The sequence below is a fragment of the Musca domestica genome, unplaced genomic scaffold (assembly GCF_030504385.1).
Source record: "Musca domestica strain aabys unplaced genomic scaffold, Musca_domestica.polishedcontigs.V.1.1 84, whole genome shotgun sequence".
Taxonomy (NCBI): Eukaryota; Metazoa; Arthropoda; class Insecta; order Diptera; family Muscidae; genus Musca; species Musca domestica.
Window position 1 is genome coordinate 1,964,438 of NW_026712417.1, and position 21,725 is coordinate 1,986,162.

At 34.7% G+C, this 21,725-nt stretch overlaps 1 protein-coding gene across 2 annotated transcripts in view; it reads right to left on the reverse strand.

Moving 5' to 3' along the window:
* LOC101894182 (band 7 protein AGAP004871) overlaps positions 1 to 21,725 on the reverse strand; it is a 94,987-nt gene that overhangs the window by 19,247 nt on the left and 54,015 nt on the right. For both annotated transcript variants that reach the window (XM_059131250.1, XM_059131249.1), the window contains exons 3-6: positions 19,458 to 19,530; positions 19,200 to 19,282; positions 12,063 to 12,266; positions 6,404 to 6,459 (exon numbers count right to left, since the gene is read on the reverse strand). In XM_059131250.1, the coding sequence (XP_058987233.1) occupies positions 6,404 to 6,459; positions 12,063 to 12,266; positions 19,200 to 19,282; positions 19,458 to 19,530 (416 nt within the window). The remainder of the gene's footprint in view (positions 1 to 6,403; positions 6,460 to 12,062; positions 12,267 to 19,199; positions 19,283 to 19,457; positions 19,531 to 21,725) is intronic.

A 21,725-nucleotide genomic window follows, 5' to 3' on the forward strand; every position in this document is an offset into this window, starting at 1 on the left:
AAGGTTGTAGATATCTGCCTACCACCTCTTGCATCTCCCGCGCATAGGATCACAATTATCAATGCTTATATCTCTCAAACCAGTGAAACAAGTCTGCGATTCTATTCAAACTTGTTAGGTCTTAATATTTTTCTCAGCCAAAGATTTGAATATGGAACTTATAGCTCCACTCTTTCTCGTAAATTCCCCGGAAAAAAGGTTACATTTTTGATTAACAATTATTCCCATGAAATTGATAATAGATTTCTGACATTCTTCAAATTTTGTACATGCCAATATTATTATCAGTTTTAGATGAAACGGAACACTTCAAAAAATACCACGCGTTACGCAGTACTGTAATCTGTGGTAGTATATCATCCGGCTGTACATGATACATTATCGTACTACTTAAATAATTTATCTCCCCTTCTCCCTCCCTTTCAGTGGGACCACTACCAATATTCGTTGAAGGGCAAACGCGACATTGTCAATCCTTAAAATCATATTTGTCCTTATGTCCTTGTTGTTAATGGATTCATTTGTGGGTATGTGTGTACACGCTTACATATTTATGTAAATACATACATTTGTTTATGCACATATTTATTTGTCAATATGTTTGCTTTTACGCGCCCAGTTTGTTGTATTTATCTCATCTTAACGACGACGACGACGAAGCATAATTTTGCTCTAAAATACTTATGTTTACAATGACTTAACGACCTACATTCGATGTCAGCTGGAAAGATGTTGTTAGCGAACAACAGTGGGAGCAGGACAATGAAATTTGGGAAAAAGGAAGAAAAAATATTAAAAAATGAGTAAAAAATACGAACTTTTAATACCCTCCACCATTTGGAAGGAAAATAAAATCCGCTAAAAAATCTGTTAAAATCTTAAAAATTCAGAAAGTAGCCGTTATATTAGGGTCTATACGACGACGTGGACCTGCATAGGCAACTTTTGTCATAAGCCATTACAATATTCAAATGCGAAACCTGAAAAAATCCGGTGAATAATGTGGCTAATCATCAGAATACCGAGTATAGGGAGGTACCGTTATATCGGGGCTATACGAAGACCTGGACCTGTAGATACAATTTTCTGTCGCAAGCTGAAGTGCCTATTACGAACTTCAAATACGAAATTTAAAACAAGTTCGGTGAATAATGTCGCTAAAATCATCAAAATACCGAAAATCGGGAGGTGCTGTTACATTGGGCCTATACGAAGACGCAATTTTCTGTCATAGGCTGTAGTACTTATTAGGAACTTCAAAAACGAATTTTGAAACAATTCCGGTGAATAATATCGCTGAAATCATCAAAATACCGAATATCGGGAGGTACAGTTATATTGGGGCTATACGAAGACATTTACATGCACAGACAATTTTCTGTCATAATTTTTCATCTATTACAAACTTCAAATACCCGATTTGAAACAATTCCTGTGAATAATGTCGCTAAAATCATCGAAATACTGAATATCGGGAGGTACCTCAATATGGGCTCTATAGGAATATAGGGCTGTAGTATCCATTACGAACTTCAAAAACCAAATTTGAAAGAATTCCGGCGAATAATATCGCTAAATTCATAAAAATACCGAATATCGAGAGGTGCCGGTTATGGGCCTATACGAAGGCGTGGTCCTGCATAGACAATTATCTGTCATAGGCTAAAATACCCATTAAAAACTTCAAATACGAATTCGGGTGAATAATGTCCCTGAAATAATATCGTCCTGTATATGGCGGCTTTACAAACCACTGGACCTGGTTAGACAAATCTTTGTCATAGGCTGTAGTAACCATTAGGAACTTCGAATACGAAATTTGAAACACTTCCCGTCAATAATGTCGCTGAGATCAGCCAAATACCGAATATAGGGAAGTACCGATATATATGAGGGCTATACAAAGACCTGGGGGCTATACAAAGACCTGGAACTGCATAGAAAATTGCCCATTTTCGAACTCCATCTAAGTTTGAACATAATATTATGGTGTACTAAGTTTGGATCAAATCGGATACTCCCTTCGAAAGTTATGGTGTGCATTAGTCAGACGGCCGGTCGGACACCCCTATGTCGACTGCAAATGTGCTGAAACGGATTTGATCCAATATTCAACGGACCCATGTTTTTTTCGGCCATTTCGATGACTCTTTGGGCCCATTCCAATCGACGAGGCTTGTCCGCAGGGAACAAACGCAAATCAATGGGAATAATCCGTTGTAATGTGGACCGAGCCATGCCCAACTGCTGAGAACGGCGTTTTTGGGATGTTCTTGGGGACCTCTCAACACTGGCTCGTGCGGCAGCGATATTCTCGGCCGATCGCCTTGGTCGACTTTTATATGGCCTCTTCGGATTAGAAAGAGCCTTACCAGTCGAATATTTTTCGTATAAACGCTTAATGGTGTTCTAGAAGGAGAAGAAAATGACCTCGAATCGTATCAACTAAGGAAATGATAGAACCACTCCCGACACTCAATTCTGCTTGTTAATTTATATATGTGTACGCAAGACCTCATATATGATTGCTGGAAATTTCGTTTAAAATATTTAAATCAATGCATTCATTCATCATTTTAAAATTGTCCACAAATTAGAAAAAGTTCGAAGACAGGTAAAAATGGTTGACATCTTTTTATGCGCAGTTGGTTGCCTTCTAGTACTTGCGACCATTGTAATTTTATTTATTTTTTTTTTCTTTTAATGTATTGTGTGTGTTGTCGATCCACAAAATCTCTATGGTAAATTTTGAATTTATAAAATTTATTTTTAAATCTATTTTCATGATTTTTCTTCCTTTTACGCCCACTGTCGACACCATCACGTTGACAGTGGAAAAGCATGAATGATGTTCGTTGTGTTGCACTTGGCATCCATATTTGGCTTGGCTTGCCCTAAGTGGTTACTTTGGGTTGAAAGGGTCACCCAAAACATCTCCGCAACTCGGTGCCACACCGCTGTATTCCCACCATCCACCAGCACGCATTTACTCAAACAGGGTTAGGCACTTTATTCACAGTTGCTTTCACATTGTCGGGATGAGGTCAGGAAGGTCGTCAGTTTGAATGCCTGTGGTTATGTTAAATTTTGTATAAAGTGGACTGTGAAATGGTTTGAGGTCACGGCAAACACAAATTCCATGACATTATCCATTATCGCTGCTGGTAATGTGAGCGAACGAACACGATGGAACGGCGGATGTCTAAATTAGACTGAGAAGAAATTCATTTAAATAAATAAATTGTTGTCGTCCAGGCTGGGCCGTACTTTATTACTTAATTTGTATTAAAGTGTTGTATTGAATGAATTAATTTATATATAATACAATTATATTAAATATACTTATGTATGTCCCACAACACTGTATGATTATTATAAATTTAATTTGGCCAAAAATATTGTAATATCTCAAAATATGAGACCTGGACCCACTATTTCGACGATCTGAGTCGATGTAGGAATGTGGCCGTCCATCTTTACATGTTAGAATGTAATCACTCTTCAGGTCGTAGCTATGGTACTGAGGTTTTTTATATGCGGCCAATGAAAATAAGCTAATATAATTTGGGGATTTTGGGAATAGACTAAAAACAATTTTTTTTCTTGAGCTTGCAGTCGCTTTGCGGATCACAATAATAAACTAATATATAAAGAATTTTGCATTAGGTAAAAGGAAAAGTAATAATGACGGCCCCTATGGAATTATTCTCAAAGGAATTTATCTAACGGAACGCACCATTATAGCCCAGCTCCGCACCGGATCTTAGGTGGGTAATAGTATTACATTATTGTCATGCTTAGACTATATCATAAAAAGTATAGCTCGGTGGACCACATTTTTATGCTACCTTAATATGGACACATGAGATTTAAAAAAAAGAAACAATTAAAAAAGCATCTAAGTTCGGCCGGCCATGCTTTAAATACACTCCACCATTTGGAAGGTACAAGTTAAAAAGTTAAATTATGGACCGATCCTCATGCAATTTTGCATGGAGGTCAGAAAAGAAGCCTATTGCTTTTGAAGATGATCACGTAATATTTAGGGGTTGGAATGGTCCAAAAACTCAAAAAAACCTGACTTGCAGTTGCTCTACAGGTCGCAATTATAGACCAATCGACGCGGAAGTTAGCATGGGGCTTGGCAGAAGCCTTCCAATTTGGATGGACATCGTTCGTTCGATTGTTACGTAGATGCCGATAGTGAATATAGCGGATAACAAAGCGAAAAATATACAAGTATGTACAAAGGAATGGGATGTTAGCTAGAATGCTTATATCTCAAGAAGGGCTGGGCCGATTTTGACAAATTTTGTCAATTCAGAATGCCCTCTTAGCAAAAGAGAATAAAATCTAAATTATATACAGATTGCAATTATCGTCCGATCCTCACGAAAATTTTCGTAAGGGTAGGGTTTGGCTCAGAAGGGTTAGGCCTACTGTTTTTAAATATGTCCGCAATATATTTAGGGGTTGAAATGGACCAACAACTAAACGTCACAAATAGAAACCAAAGGACACAAAATCTCGCATGAAGTTAGAATTTAGGACAGCGGGTAGAACAAACTACTTTTATGGAAAAAATACCAACATTTCCATTCTACCAAAACGCTGAAAATAACATGCAGGCGAAATCCAAAATACACAAAAGGAGATCTTCTGGCTTTTTATGCTGATTTCTTTGGCGAATATAGCCAAACATCGTAGACAAGCAAATCATATAGATGAGTCCAAATTTTAAGATACAGAGGGGCTTCGTGCTTTTGGAGATGATTGCAAAATATTTAGGGGTTCAAATTAACCAAAAACAAATGTTTTCCCGATCACACAATTGAAGCCAATCGACACGCCTGAGAAGAGAGTTAAGGACAGGGAATAAGTCGAGCAATTTGGATGACTATTGGATTATTTTTGCTGTAAAATGGACTACAACAACTAACAACCGACGGAGTGCGTAATTATTGGGCAAATGTCCCAGGTCAAAATACTAAGGGTAATATCTGGGCATAATTTCAAAAGCGAAATCTTCCGAAATGAATGTGAACATAAGGGGGCTTCTAACATATTGCAGTGTTGTGGGTATCACATGGTCGGCACGATTATAGCCGTTGCTTACTTGTTTATTATTATTATTTTATTTATTTTTTTCTTTTTGAACGTCTCCGACTCGATTCCGAAAATAAACTCATATTTTTTCTTTAAAATGTTGTGTATATTAGATCCTCTCCCTAGCGATTTGAAGGTATATTTACTAAGTTCTTACTCAATCAAGTGTATTAAATGTATATTGTTAAACCTGAAAATATATTAAAATCTGCTCGCGAAGCGTTTTTAGTGTAATGAGATCTTAAAGTTTCAAACGAATGTCAATTTTGTTGTTATTTGGTGCTTAAAAATCCGGATATTCAATTAAATGCATTCGATATGGGTAAATTAAAGGTTAAAAATCTAATCAAAGTCTAATTATTTTTTTCTCGACTCAAACTCCAGGAAAACTGTCTGACTTCTATTTATAAAGTCCGACTCCGACTATGAAGTCCGGTTTCTACCAATTCCCAATGACTGTACAAAAAGGGTCCAATTTCTTACATACGATATTGAAAATAAACGATCGAAATGATATTAAACATAGACCTTTCGCTTGATTTATTAAAAATCTACATGTTATGTTTAAGATTTAAATGAAAATATCTATAATTTTCCAATACAGTTTTCTTACAGTTTCCCATCCTACGCCTTTTGGTACAATACCTGAACAACACTCTTTCCTTTGTCCTTGCAACATTACTTTTAAAACACATACTTAAGATATAACATTTTTTTCTCTTATTGTTGCTGTTGTTTGTGGTGGTTGATAAATGGTTTACTGCCTTGAAAATCCATTGAAAGTAAAACATCTCTAAGGACATCATTTGTAAACATTAAAAAAATATAAAATAATAACAAGGCGAAGACGACAACGAAGAAAAAGTAAAAGAAAAAAAAGAAAGGAAAAAATCACTTTAGAATTCGTACACCTGCCACAGCAATTCATACGGAACAGGAATAGTAATTTTATCTACCAAAACAGTAGCTGCATTGAATTTGGCCAACATCAACAAAAATTTTTCCTCGAAATAAAGGAAAAACAGAACAACTGCCACAACAACAACAACACATGATGGAGTACGTGTCTTGGTGACAGAATAAAAATGATTTCTTATCTCTTCCAGTCTATTGTACTCGTTGGTAGGTTGTTTGGGTGGTTGGCTGGCGGAGGAAATGCATCCAGGACAAGAGAATGTTGTATAGAAAACATAAATAGAATCTCGTGCAACCCAACTTAAAATCTATGAATGAGCAGCAAGCTAACGAATAAATGAATGAATGACAGACGGAATGACTGACTGACTGACTGACTTACATTTCAACACGTTCCACTTTAATGCCCCAAGCGTCGGTAGCTTCATCCAATTGTACCTGAAAATAGATGAAATAGTATATTTAAAATACATGGATGATAATAATGCGAAGAAGAAGAACAAGAAAAGTGAGATAACATAATGCAATAATAAAAGGAAAACGTAATTGTAGATTGCGATAGAAATCTGTGCTGCCACTAGATGTGACTGCTGTTGCAGCTGCTTTATCTACCGGGTTTAGTCATTTTTTGAGGTGTAGCGAAATAATGGCAGAGTTTTTTTGACTAATTTGTGATAAATGATTGCATATGAGTTCATCCAGTTTATTATTTCTAGGAAAATTTATCGAAAATAATAACGCAGTTTATTCATGGAAAAAATTGTAAGGGAAAAATTTTATTTGTTTGGGCTGTAACCCATGGAGAACGCGACTTAGGTTTTGAATTGCAAATGCTATCATATACCTCTACACCATTTTAAAATATGATACCAGGGAGCCGGATACCAACATCTAAAATTCCCAGCATTTAATATTTCTTAAACATCTGAGTTTTTTGTCTTAAAAGACCTTGCAAAAAATAATTTTACAAAAATTCTCAATTTTTATCATGGCAATCCTCAAAAAAAAATCTGCCAATTTTTTCTAAAAAATACTTACCAGAATAGCTTTTTAAATATTAAACTTATAAAAAACCAGGAAGAATTTCATAATAATCCTAAAACCCGCGATTAATAAAAACCAGAGTCTTTTGAGAGCTATACTGAAAATTCGCTAATGATTTAAACCCGGAAAGTCTATGAAACCATTTGTAAACAAGCCGACTATATGATACCCTACCACGCTATAATACAGTAATACTTAAATAGAATTAGAAACCAGTAAAGAGTGTAGGGTATCATAAAGTCGGGCGGGGCCGATTTTATGATACCCTACACCACTTTGCTAATTTAGTAGAGCTCCACATAACAATTACAAGTTTTTATGGGAGAATTCAATCATACAAGCTACGATTATAATTATTATTTAAAGTTCAAAGGACTAAATTTGCCGAAGCATTTGTATCTTTTAAATTCGGAATTGTATTGCCCATTTGGTGCACAATTAATTTGAAATTGGATAAAGATATATATGGGAGCTATATCCAAATCTGAACCGATCTCGATAAAATTTGGCAAAGATATTTCTGAGCTGTATTTGATATATATCCCTGAATATCGTTGTTACGGAGTGCATATTACGGTTGTGGGTAACAAATATAACAAATATGGAAGTTATAGGTATATCTGAAGCGATCTTCACCAAATTTGACATACTAGCTTCTAGACTCTATTCGTTCGTAAGTGCCAAATTCCATCCCATTTGGACAAATATTAGACGTTTGGTGCACAATAAGAGGTAAATCGGACGAAGTTATATATGGGAGCTATATCCAAATCTGAACCGATCTCGATAAAATTTAGTAAATGTATTTCTGAGCTGTATTTGATATATTTCCCCAAATATTGTTGTTGCAGATTGCATATTACGGCGGCGGTGGCAAAATTCCATACAATTCGGGCTGATATTAAATAAAAGGCAAATCGGACGAAGATATATATGGGAGCTATATCTAAATTTTGACCGATTATCTCCAATTTCAATAGAGTTCGTCCTTATTCATATGGATCGGGCTATAAATGCGACCTGTACTTTGTTTACAAAAAAACATGGACCACCTTGTGGTGTAGGGTATAAAAAATAGTTAAAAAGCTTCAATGAGTCTTTCGACACTTGGACCTCCGCCCCCTGAAATGGTTTTTCAAATGTAATGAAAATTTCTCTAATTCGAAAATTGTACTTCCTTGAGAGGGAGATATTAAAAGGAGTGGCCCAATAAATCCCATATTTACATCAGATTTTGTGTTGGTGGAAATATTGGGGTATGCCAAGAATGCTAATTTTGCATTTTATGATGGTGATGGATATTTTTAACCCCTTGTAAAAGGGGTGCCAGAAGTAGTAGTCTGATCTATTCGATGTTCATATAAGATTGTAGAAATATAGAGATATGTACAGATCGAAAATAGTCAAAACAAGTAAAAAAGCAGTACGTTCGGCCGGGCCGAACTTTGAATACCCTTTACCATTTGGAAAGAATTAGAAAATTTTCAAAAAAAAATAAAATCCATTAATTTTTTTTTAAATCTTTACAATGTCTAATATAGGAAGGTGCCGATATATGGGGGCATATATGATATTGTGGACCTATTAAGACAAATCTATGTCTGGGTGTAAAGTACTCACAAGAAACTCCTTGTGTGGATTTTCAGATAATTCCATTGGAAAAAGTGGCTAAAATCATCAAACTACTGAATATCGGGGGTACCGTTATATGGAGGATATACGATATTGCGGACCAATTCCCTTTCAGGGGGTAAAGTGCTCACAAAGAACTTCTTGTGTGGATTTTCAGACAATACGATTTGAAAATGTGGCTAATATCATCGAAATACGGAATATGGGGGGTACCGTTATATGGGGGCTATACGATATCGTGCACCGATATAGATAATTCTCTGCCGCAGTATTAAGTACCCATTAGGAACTCCTTGTATGGATTTTCAGACAATTCCGTTGAAAAATGTGGCTAACATCATCAAAACACCGAATATCGGGGGGTACAGTTATATGGGGGATATACGATATCGTGGACCGATATAGATAATTCTCTCTCAGGGGGCAAAGTATTCACAAGGAATTTGTGTGAATTTTCCGACAATTCCATTAAAAAATGTGGCTAACATCTTCAAAATACCTAATATCGGAGGGTACCGTTATATGGGGGCTATACGATATCGTCGACCGATATAGTCCATCTTCGAACTTGACCTGCCTACAGACAAAAGAGAGATATGTGCAAAATTTTAGCTTCCTGTCTTAATTCGTTTAGACTGTAGCGTGATTACAACAGATGGACGGACAGGGCTAAATCGTCTTAGAATTTTACGCTGATCAAGAATATATATACTTTGTTGGGTCTAAAATGATTATTTCGATGAGTTACAAACGGAATGACGAACTTAATATACCCTCCATACTATGTATGGTGGAGGGTATAAAAAAGTTGACCCTTTGTGAGGAAGGTACCAGACGAAGTGGTCCGATCTATACATTTTTTTACTAGACTTAGAGTTGTTTGAATTATTGGTATGTGCCAAATTAGAAAACAATCGGACTCCTCTTTAACATTTTATAAGCTTTGCGATTGAGGGAGTGGCTCGATCTATTGCATCTTCATATCAGAACAAAAGTTGTTAGAAATATTGGGACATACGAAATTTGAAGATAATCGAACTCTTCTTTATCGTTTTAAGAGTTATGATTTTTCAAAAATTTTGACCTTTTGTAGGGGAGCTACCGATTGCTCCGATCAATCCCATCTTTATACTACACTTAAAGTTGTTAAAAATATTGAGATGTGCTACATTTGAAGACAATCGGACTCTTCTTTAACATTATATAAGCGTTGCGATTAATCAAAATTTTGACCCTTAGTGAGGGCCATTTTCATACCTTACCTAGCACAACAACATCAGATGATCCTTTTCTCTTTTAGAATTTTGACCTTTTGGGGGTACGTACTGGAAGGTGTAGACCAATATTGCCCATCTCCGAACTCGATCTAAGTTTGATAGTAATATTAAGATGGGACTAAATCGGATACTCCCTACGAGAAAAGGGACTTATATCGCCTTGTGTAAGACTTGTTGTTTGGTATAATTTTGATGCATATGTTTTTGTCACGAAGTTCTCAGATCGAAAAGTATTTGATGTTCGTCAAACAAAAAAAAAAAAAAAAAAAACAGGCCTAAGTAAAAACCCTATTGATTTTTTTTTTTTTTTTTTGGTAATCGGGTTTAGATTTAAAACAGTAGCAGCCATATATTAATACCTGCGATCACATGAATTAGCAGGGCATCCCTCCCCAGTAACATCAAAAAATTTATAAAATTAATCAATGTTTTAGTTGTCTGCATTCACCTATTTATAGTTTACTTACTTTAACAAGTTAAAAAGCAGCAAGTCCGGCCGGGCCGAACTTTGAATACCCTCCACCATTGGAAATTTTCAAAAAATAAAGTCCTTAAAAATTTCTGTTAAAATTTTAAAGATACCGAATATAGCCGTTATATTGGGGTCTATACGACGTTCACCTACATAGGCCTTGTTTGTCATAAGCCATTACAATATTCAAATTCAAAACTTGAAATAAACGGTGAATAATGTAGCTAAAATCATCAAAATATCGTATATAGGGAGGTACCGTTATATCGGAGCTGTGCGAAGACCTGGACCAGCATAGACAATTTTCTGTCACAGGCTATAGCATCCATCACGAACGCCAAATACGTAATTTGAAACAATTCCGTTAATAATGACGCTAGAATCATCAAAATACCTAATTTTGGGAGGTATCGTTATATGGGGGCTATACGAAGACGTGGACCTGCACAGACAATTTACTGTCATAGGCTATAGTATCCATTTCGAAATTCAAATACCAAATTTGAAACAATTCCGGTGAATAATGTCGCTAAAATCATCAAAATACCGAATATCGGGAGGTACCGTTATATGGGGGCTATATGAAAACGTGGACCTTCATGGCCCATTCACGAACTACTACTGGAAAAATAAACAAGTGTGCAAAATTTTAGCCTTCTATCTCAATTCGTTCGAAAGATAGCTTGATCACAACAGACGGACAGACAAAGAAACAGACAGACGGACATCGCTAAATCGACTTAGAATTTTACGCTGATCAAGAATATATATACTTTATTAGGTCTGACATGAGTATTTCGAGGAGATACAAACGGAGTGACAAAGTTAATATACCCTCAATAGTATGGTGGAGGGTATAAAAAAAATCGGGAAATATACCTAGAGTTGAACTTGACTCTGCAGCAAATGTATCAATAGGTTTTAAGTTTGCATTAAAACCTTTTATTTTGGCATAATTATTAAGACATGAAAACTTCGAGGATATATATAGGAGACTCAGGCCTTATTCAGTTTTGTGTAGAGAATTTTATAACGAGCGGATCAGTAATGCCCGTCTAAGAGTGAGAGCAACATTACGATCAAAAAAAAAATTCGAAGCATAGCCAGATCGACTCTAAAATAAGTGTGGGTTATAAACCCGTTATTTCGGTTGCCACATCATGGAACTCCAAACCATAAGAATTTTTTACCCAAAATATCTCATATACCTTATGCATTTATTCATATTAACAAGTACTCTGACATTTGGTTTGGATGCTTAGCTTGGTGAAAATAAATATTGTCGTATTTATGTCGTCATCATTTTCTTATTGTCCTGACGGTAAAGTGTGAAGTTGGTGCTATTGTTCTTGTTGCTGTTGTTGACGTTGCAGCAACATATCGGCGTGTAACATGTATTCACATTCTGCTCCAAATAATACACTTTGGCTGGCACTGGTAAATAAGCTTAGCTGGCATATATTTTATCCTATTCATGCTACACCTGGCTGAACCCTAAGTAGTACTCGCAACACATACTGCAACCGAAACAATACCAAAAAAAAACAACAACAGCAGAAGCAGCAGCAACACCATAGAGCCGTATATATTCACATTATTCCCAGCTACTCACTCACCTGCATGGTGTCGGAAATTGTCATACGCTCACTGAGAATCTCGTGCAAGTGTTGGGTGCCCATTGTGTTTCGCAGAGTGGTTTGCGCCAGCAGCCTTGTCGAATGATGTGCATTTTCCACATTTGCTATGGAGACTGTTGCATTCGAAACCCGATAATAGACGACGGCATCCACTGACACAGTAACACTGTCCTTTGTTAAGACCTGGAAGACAGAAAGTGGAAAAAAGTTTAGCAAAAAAAGAAAGAAAGAAATCTCAGGTAAATATAGAAGCAAAGTTAACAAAGCCAGCCAGAATGAATGGTGAATGAAATGAACGAAACAGAAAATCAGGAATCAACAAAATGCCATAAACAATGGTAAAATAACTTTCTATTGAAAAAGTAATAAGATGAAGATAGAAAAATGTGTTCTCCTTCTCCTACTTTTCTTTTTTGCTTCATTGCAGTTTCCTTAAAACAGGGATCTATGCTATCAGGAATGCGTAATGTTGATAAAGTAAAAGTTATTTTCCTTTTGAGCGAAAGAAACAATTTCGTTTTAAATGCAATCAAATGGAAAATGCTTTCAAGGAGAAAAATTTTCAAGAAAGTCGAATTTTTTAATATAAATGGAAGAAACAAAATATCTGACAAAGAAGAATGAGGATGGAATGATAGACTTTGATTGAGATAACCTGAAATTGATTGTATTAGCATATGCAAGAAGAATTACTTTAAGATGACTTATATTAATAGGAGACCAAATTGGGATCCCTTATTGATATGTGTTGGAACTTTACTTTATCGTGTTAAAAATGAGTACAGGATAATAAACATTGTTTTTGTTACTGCAGCAATTTCCAAAAAAAGCTCTATATTTATGGAGTCGTATGATCCGGTCCCTTATATAATTTTATTTTCCGATATATATTTTTCTTAACCGTATATGAACTATGAAAAGTCATCTTCGCTTGAACTGCTGTAAAAAGCCCATTTATTATATAAAAAAACAAGTAAGCAAAGCCTATAGTCGTGCGGGGCCGACCATGTGATACCCTACAACACTAGAATATGTTAGAAGCCCCCTTATGTCCAAATCCATTTTGAAAGATTTCGCTTTTGAAATTATGTCACCAGGGACATTTGACCAATATTTACGCACACCGTCGTGCTTTTAGGTGTGTGGTCCATTTTACAGCTAAATATAATCCAATGGTCATCCAAAAGGCTAGACTTCTTCTTTGTCTTTAACTCTCTTCTCAGACGATTGGATTCAATTGTGTAATCAGGAATTTTTTTCTGCTTTTGGTTAATTTGAACCCCGAAATATTTTGCGAAAGTAAGAGGCCCCTCTGTATATCTACGATATTTGGCCATATTCGTCAACGAAATCAGCAAAAAAAGCCAGAAGTTCGCCTTTTGTGTATTTCGGATATCGCCTGTAAGTAATGTTGGTAATTTTCCACACAAAAGTAGTGGTCCATTCTACCCGCTGTCCTTAACTCGAACTTCATGCGAGATTTCGTGTCCTCTTGTTTCTATTTGTGTCCTTTTTAACGGCCTCACAATCAGTAGTATTTTTTAATTGTTGGTCCATTTCAACCCCTAAATATATTGCGGACATCTTTGAAAATAAAAGGCCTATCCCTTCTGAGCCCAAACCTAGCATTGTGAAAAATTTCGTGAGGATTGGACGATAATTGCAATCTGTATATAATAACCCCAACCTGTGTTGTAAGGTGAACAAATATTACAAAATATACACTTCAATATTATAAGTCAAATTGAAACAAGTAAGCAAATGCTATAGTCGTGCGGGGCCGACCATATGATACCCTACAACACTACAATATGTTCGAAGTCTCCTTATATCCAAATCCATTTTGGAAAATATTAAGCACTCCGTCGTGTTTTATTTAAAACAATTTCACACAAACATTCTGGTCCATTCTATAGTTAAATATAATCCAATACTCATCTAAAACTTCTTTCCTTTTCTGGCCAGAGACCATCCCGAATTAAGGAGAATTGTGAAAATCGGACCAGCGGTTCTTGACTTATAAGCAGAATATATAAGATCTATTTGTTTTACATATATATTGTTCATATTTTGCTATATATCCGATTTCTTTGTTATCAGCATCAATTTAATGGTCAGGAGTGATCTTTCAATGTATTTGTGATTTAACTGGGGTTAAAAATATTCGCCTTTTAGTGGAAATTTTCCTATTTTCTTACATAAAAGTTAGGCTATATTTTACCCGCTAAATATTGCCCGATGACCGCCCAAATTAGTAGGCTTTTGCCAGTCCTAAACTCTAACTTCATGTAAATTTACGCGTCGATTGGTTCATAATTATGGGCTATAGAGCAACTGCAAAATCAGGAAAATGTTCTGTTTTTGGTCCATTTCAACCCCTAAACATTTTGCAATCATCTTCGAAAATAATAGGGTTCTATTCTGACCCTAACCCCACATCAATTTTCAAAATTCGTGAGGATCGGGCCATAATTACGACCTGTAGCTTGATTACAAATTAACATGGACAGACGGACGGACGGACATACATAGCTAGATCGACTCCGCTCGGCGAGATAGGAAGATCCATACATACTTTCATATGTGGGAAACCAATATTTCGAGGTGTTACATAATTTTTGGCCCAATCAAACTTATAATACCCCCAACACATAGTGTTGTAGGGTATAAAAAATCAAAATAATTTATTGTAATTTACTAATTTAATTTAAAACTTGCTAATTCAGTTCAAAACAAGAGGCTGCAGTATATATTATATATATTTTGGTATATAGTATATGTTTTTAAAAAATGTAACAGCGAGGCGGTTTTCCACAAATCTCCTTTATGCAAATCTAAAACGTAAGATTATTTAAATTTTCATAGAAATCAGTTGTTGATACTTTTTACGATTAAGTGCTTTTGACCGCCCTTTCGGTACAAAATTGCAAATATCATGATACGCCAGAAGTGACATCTATGCCAAATTTCAGAAGTCTATACCCATAAATATGATATATGAAGGCGTTTTCGGAAATGTCTACCAAATTTGTGAACTGAAGCTTTAGGGTGAACGGATGAAGCTGAAATTTTGTATTGGGGTCCCCATGGGTGGTAAGTTTGTTATCAAGAGATAGTTTTGGAAACGTGCACTACTATATTTGGTAGAATTTGGTATTAAGTGAGCGGATAGTGTTTGAAACCTGAAATTTGGTATTAGCGTCGCTTTTAATGTGTATCCTGAACTTATAGAGGTATTTTTGGAAATGTGTACAATAAAAGAACAAAACGTACTTAATGGTACTAAATTTTGTATTGGGTACAATCCTCAAATTTTTTTGTACCTGCAATTGAGATACGGAGGTGGTTTTGAAAATGTGTACTATTATTGTTCGAAAAGTTCTAAGTTGGGCTAAATTTGGTAATGGGTAAAGTAATAGAGCTGGAATCCCGAAATTTTGCTGTTGATATCTGGAATTGAGATATGGAGGTGGTTTTGGATATATGAACTATAATTGTTCAAAAACTTCCAAGTGGGGCTATATTTGGTATTGGATGAAGTCCTCAAATTTGCTATGGATGTCACTGTTAATTTCTGTGGTTAAGAGGAGCTGATATTGAATATGCTATAAAAAAGTAGATTGTGGACGTTTTTGTTGTTCCTTTTCGGCATTTCTGACTCCTAAATTACGAAGCTTCAAAACTCTGGGTTTATTTCAATTCAGTACACACAGGGATGTCACAGAAACCATGTCGGTTTTGCTTATTGTTGTTTTTGTAAACCAATGTTGGTTTCATTTGGTGTCATGAAACCAAGTTGGTTTTGTCAATTTCGAATGTAAATAAAACCAATGTTCGAAAGAGCTGTTGTTGCTTACATGTGTTATTTGTTTATTTGTCATTGAAATATCAGTAAAAGTAAAGTAAATAAAAAAAGGAATAAGTCGCTATAAATAAAGTAAGATGGCATCAGCAGTGGTAGTTTTTGTGTTGTTGGACGAAGAACGTCCTTTAAATATCCTTTAAAAAATCTTTAAAAATTCACGTTTATGGTCCTTAAATATCCTTTAAAAAATCTTTAAAAATTCACGTTTATGGTCCTTAAATATCCTTTAAAAAATCTTTAAAAATCCACATTTATTGTCCTTTAAATATCCTTTAAAAAATCTTTAAAAATCCACGTCTATGGTCCTTTAAATATCCTTTAAAAAATCTTTAAAAATCCACGTTTAAATATCCTCTAAAAATTGTTTAAAAAATCCACAGTTTTAGTCCTTTGGATATCCTTTAAAAATTGTTTAAAAAATCCACATTTTTAGTCCTTTGAATATCCTTTAAAAATTGTTTAAAAAATATACATATTTAGTCCTTTGAATATCCTTCAAAAAATGTTTAAAAAATCCAAAGCAAATGAAAAGTGACAGCTCTAAGCAACTTGGTTTATTTCCAATAACAAAACCAATAACATTGGCTTCTATGACAACCAAAACCGATAAAATTGTAATTCGAAAATAAAACCAATAACATTGATTTTCATGACACCAAAGCATTTTCTCTTGTCGTTTTTAAAACCAATAGTGACAAAATTGGTTTCTATGACAGCCCTGACAAATTGTGATCCTACATACCTTTCTACACAAAGATTAATCCCTGTGAACAACATTTAAGTTATCGCCCTAATCTTAAAGTACGAATATGCAGTAAATACGTCTAATACAGTTTGACACATTTTTTTACTTTTTAACACTTTCCGTACCATTTAAGAACAAAGGTTTAAATATTCAGTCATATCTCATCCCTCTTCGAAATGAACGGCAACCAAGCATAACTACTGAACAATAATAATATTTTGTAACATTTAGTACTTTTCGTCAGAAGGTCAGGGTAACATCCTCGAGGTGCTTTCATGCATAATTTGAAAAAAAAAGTACTTTTACCAAGCTAAAAGTACGAAGTGTAAACTCAAGCCTTATGAAACCAGTAAAGAAAGTCTTAAAGTCGGGCGGGGCCGACTTTGTGATACCCTACACCACTTTGCTAATTTAGTAGAGCTCCTCATAACAATTAAAAGTTTTTTATGGGAGAATTCAATCATACACGCTATGATTATAATTATAATTTAAAGTTCAAAGTATTTAGTCCTTTGAACTTTAAATTATAAAGCATTTGTATCTTTTAAATTCGGAATTGTATTGCCCATTTGGTGCACAATTAATTTGAAATCGGATAAAGATATATATGGGAGCTATATCCAAATCTGAACCGATCTCGATAAAATTTGGCAAAGATATTTCTGAGCTGTATTTGATATATTTCAATGAATATCGTTGTTACGGAGTAACAATAAACTGTATATATGGAAGCTATAGCTATATCTGTACCGATCTTTACCAAATTTGACATACTAGCTTCTAGACTCAATTCGGTCGTAAGTTCCAAATTCCATCCTATTTGGACAAATATTAGACGTTTGGTGCACAATAAAAGGTAAATCGGACGAAGTTATGTATGGGAGCTATATCCAAATCTGAACCGATCTCGATAAAATTTAGCAAATATATTTCTAAGCTGTATTTGATATATTGCCCCAAATATTGCTGTTGCAGAGTGCATATTACGGCGGCGGTGGACAAAAATAACAAATCGGATGAACAACATATATGGGAGCTAAAGCTATATCTGAACCGATTTATATCTGAACATATTTTCAGGCCTAATTTGGGTGTATATGCAAAATTCCATACAATTCGGGCTGATATTACACGTTTGGTGCACAATAAAAGGCAAATCGGACTTTATCCTTCACTTTTCCAAGAGTAAGGAATAACAAAAGTGGACTATAAAGGAAAGATATAACAACGGGCCATAGTATATTAAGTACTCTAAAAATATGAGGTTCCGAAATCTATATCTATAAAAGAGGAGAATGTTTGTACGTTTGATTGTTTGTTTATTTTTTTGTAATTTATAGACTCAAAATCCGCTGAACAGAATTTCCTGATAATGTCCACATATACTATAGCATCACTTGAAAGTAACATTGGCCATAAAAATTCTTAAAATTCCTCTTGGAACTGGAGATATAGCATATGTTTTGTATTTGTATGCATATATCTGTTGACCAGTTATAGATAGAGTCTTCAAATTTGAATTGTGTAACGGAATTTGGTATAAAAATAAATGTATTAAATTATATAGAAATCGGGTCAGATTTGGATATATCCCCCATATATTTTTTGCCCGATTATATATTTCAATGAAGATTGGAAGGCGTTGCGGGATTCAGTACAAAAATGTATTTACAAAATTATATGGAAATCGGTTGAGGTTTGGTTATAGCTCCCATATATATTTTCTGCCAATTTTATGTATATAATACACCAAACACAATATGTATCTCCAGTTCAATGAAATTTGGGATATTCAACGGAATTTGGCAGAAAAACTTATTTGCCAAATTATATAGACATCGGTACAGATTTTTATATAACTCCGAGTTTGTATATTTGATGGACCAAACACGATATATATGTCCGATTCCAATGCAATCGGAATCAGTAACGGTATTTGGAACAAAAAACAATTTTCCAAATTATATTGAAATCTTCTCTAATTCGGATATTGCTTATTTTTGGTCATTTTATGTATTCTACAATTTCAATGAAATTTGGAATCTATAACGAAATTTGGCACAAAATTTAATTTGCGAATGATATTGCCCCGGGTTCAGCTAGTTGTACATAAAGAGTGATAATCATGCATAACTTTCTATTAATAATTTCCTCACGGCGTATTTCCAGGTCGCCGTGTTGTCTGGTCGTTGGGTATTAAAGTGAAAAATCAATCATCATCATCATAAATAGTTCTTATTACTCATTTCTTTTAGCATTTATCCTCTTTACATATTTATCACTACTAACTAACTTTAAACTCCATCCAACTGATGTCCTCACAAAGGCTTCAGTCACATTTGCCCATAAAATAATTTTCCAATAACTTGCAATATATTAATTTATATTAACTAGCCTTTGATATGCTGATATCCTTAAATCCCTTTTGAAAAACACAACTCCATCAAACGCTCTCTCCACACATGCAAATCATACACAAACACACATCTCCTCATTTCGAACTTACCTCCTGTGGTGGCACATCATATGTCCTTGTACGTAAATCCACTCTGGCATATGAGTCTATACATGGCAGGATGAAAAATATTCCTAAAAACGCCGATGACGACGAAGGAAGAAAGAAATGGCAGATAAATGAAATTATTAAGATTTAATTTGTAAGCTTTTAAATCCATAAAATCTTATTACTCAATAACACAATGGAATAGTTGAAATGGAAGAAAAACTACTGCTCTACTATTTGATTTGATTTTTTTGTACATACCTGGTCCTTTGGCACCGCCCTGCATCAAACGACCTAAACGAAAGATAACAGCACGTTCATATTCCTGGACCACCTGCAAAAAAGAAAAAGGAGACAAAAAAGTGGGAAGGACAAAAGCAAAACAATTCTTGTTTACATGGAATATTGTACAAATATACATTGGGGTATGCCACACCATGACCACCTGAGTCCTTATGTCAAAGATAGGTTCTTACATACATATGTTGTATGTATGTACATATGAACAATATACCAGCTTGGTGTGTTCACAAATTTAAACAAGTTGGTATTTATATTGATTTTGGGGTGGAACGATATTTTTAGTAAAATTAATAAGGAGTCCAGTTTAAAAAGTTATTACAATTGGGAAATTCTTTAGGAAAATTACACTAAGAAGCTTCAGAATGTTATACTCAAAACCATTTGTTTATGATTCGAAAAGTCGGTGAGTTAAATTGACAGAATATAATATTTTTATTTAGCTTAGACCTCTTAACCCTTTCAGTGTCAATGAAAATTTTTGTCGAGATAAAAATCTGAAATTCCGTACTAATTTACTAAAATGTGCTCAGAAATTCGAAAACGAAACTAATAGAATAGAACTGCAATATTTTTAAATAGCGAACGTGTGTTATTAAAAAATATCAAAAATAACGGTTCGTAAGAAAAACAAAAAATGGCAAAGAAAGAGAGTACTTTTAAATGTCAAATATATTTGACAAAAACACTGAAAGGGTTAAAACTCACAATACAAATTGTATTTAATTACGAATAATTGATGTTTTTTAACTTCGATAAAATATCTCCTTTCAAAACAAGGGTTCAGGAAACGTTATCGCTTTTGTCCCCAACTGTATACTCAATATAAGGGTACAGCTTAATTAAATATAGTTAAAAAAACAAGTATGCAAATTCTATGGTCGTGCGGGGCCGACCATGTGATACCCTACAACACTACAATAAGTTAAAAGCCCCCTTATATACAGATCGATTTTGGAAGATTTCGCTATTTAAATTGTGTCACGGAGCACTGACCTGACCAGGGACATTTGCCCCATATTTTAACACTCCGTCATGCTGTTATTTGTTTTGGTCCGTATTCCATCCAAAATGCTAGAATCCTTCACTGTCTTTAACTCTTTTCTCAGGCATGTCGATTGGCTTCAATTGTGTGATCGGAAAAATATTTTTGTTTTTTCTTTTTGTAATGCTAGTATTTTTTTACACAAAATTGTACCCGCTGTCCTAAACTCTAACTTTATGCGAGATTTCGTGTCCTTTGGTTTCTATTTGTGACCTTTATAACGGCTGCAAAATCAGGAAAATTTTTTGTTGTTGGTTCATTTCAACCCTTAATATATTGCGGACATCTTTGAAAACATAGGCCTAGCCCTTCTGAGCCCAACCGTACCCTTGTGAAAATTTTCGTGTGGATCGGATTTTTTCAGTTTTTGGTCCATTTCAACCTAAATATTATGCAATCATCTCCAAAAGAAGGAGAGTTCTATTCTGACCCTAGCCCCATCTCCATTCTAAATTTCGTGAAGATCGGACCATAATTGCGATCTGTAGAGTGATTACAAATTAACATGGACAGACGGACAGATGGACGGACGGACATACATAGCTAGATCGACCCAGCTCGGCGAGATAGGAAGATCCATATATACTTTCCTATATGGAAAACCAATATTTCGTTGTGTTACATAATTTTTGGCCCAATCAAACTTATAATAACCCCAACACATAGTGTTGTAGGGTATAATAATCGCCATGTCTAATTTGTTATAAATGATTGCATATGAGTTCATCCAGTTTGTTATTTCTAGGAAATAAATCGGGGATAAAAAATGCGATACTTATATAGAAATAGAAATTTAAAACGAAAAATTGTGTTTTCTTGAGGCTCTAAGACCATTTTTAGGTACTGAATAGCGAATTCTACCAAATGTTGCTGCTCTTAGGGACATCTAACTATTCATCAAAACTAATGCTACTAAATTTGTGCATAGGGCCCATCATCCCATTTAGTTAGCAAAGCGGAATAATTTTGAAAAATACTCCACAATTTATTTAAGCTTGGAAATAAATTTGGAAATTATTTCCAAAAACCCGAAAATTATTTAAATTTTCTTTATTTTAAAAACCAATTTTTTTAAAAAAAATTCTTAAAGAATCGTCATTTATTCGAACTCCATTTTTTTGTAAAGTAAAAAACAAATACAGGGCGAGATGAAAAAACTGCAACCAGCTTCAGACTGCTGTTAT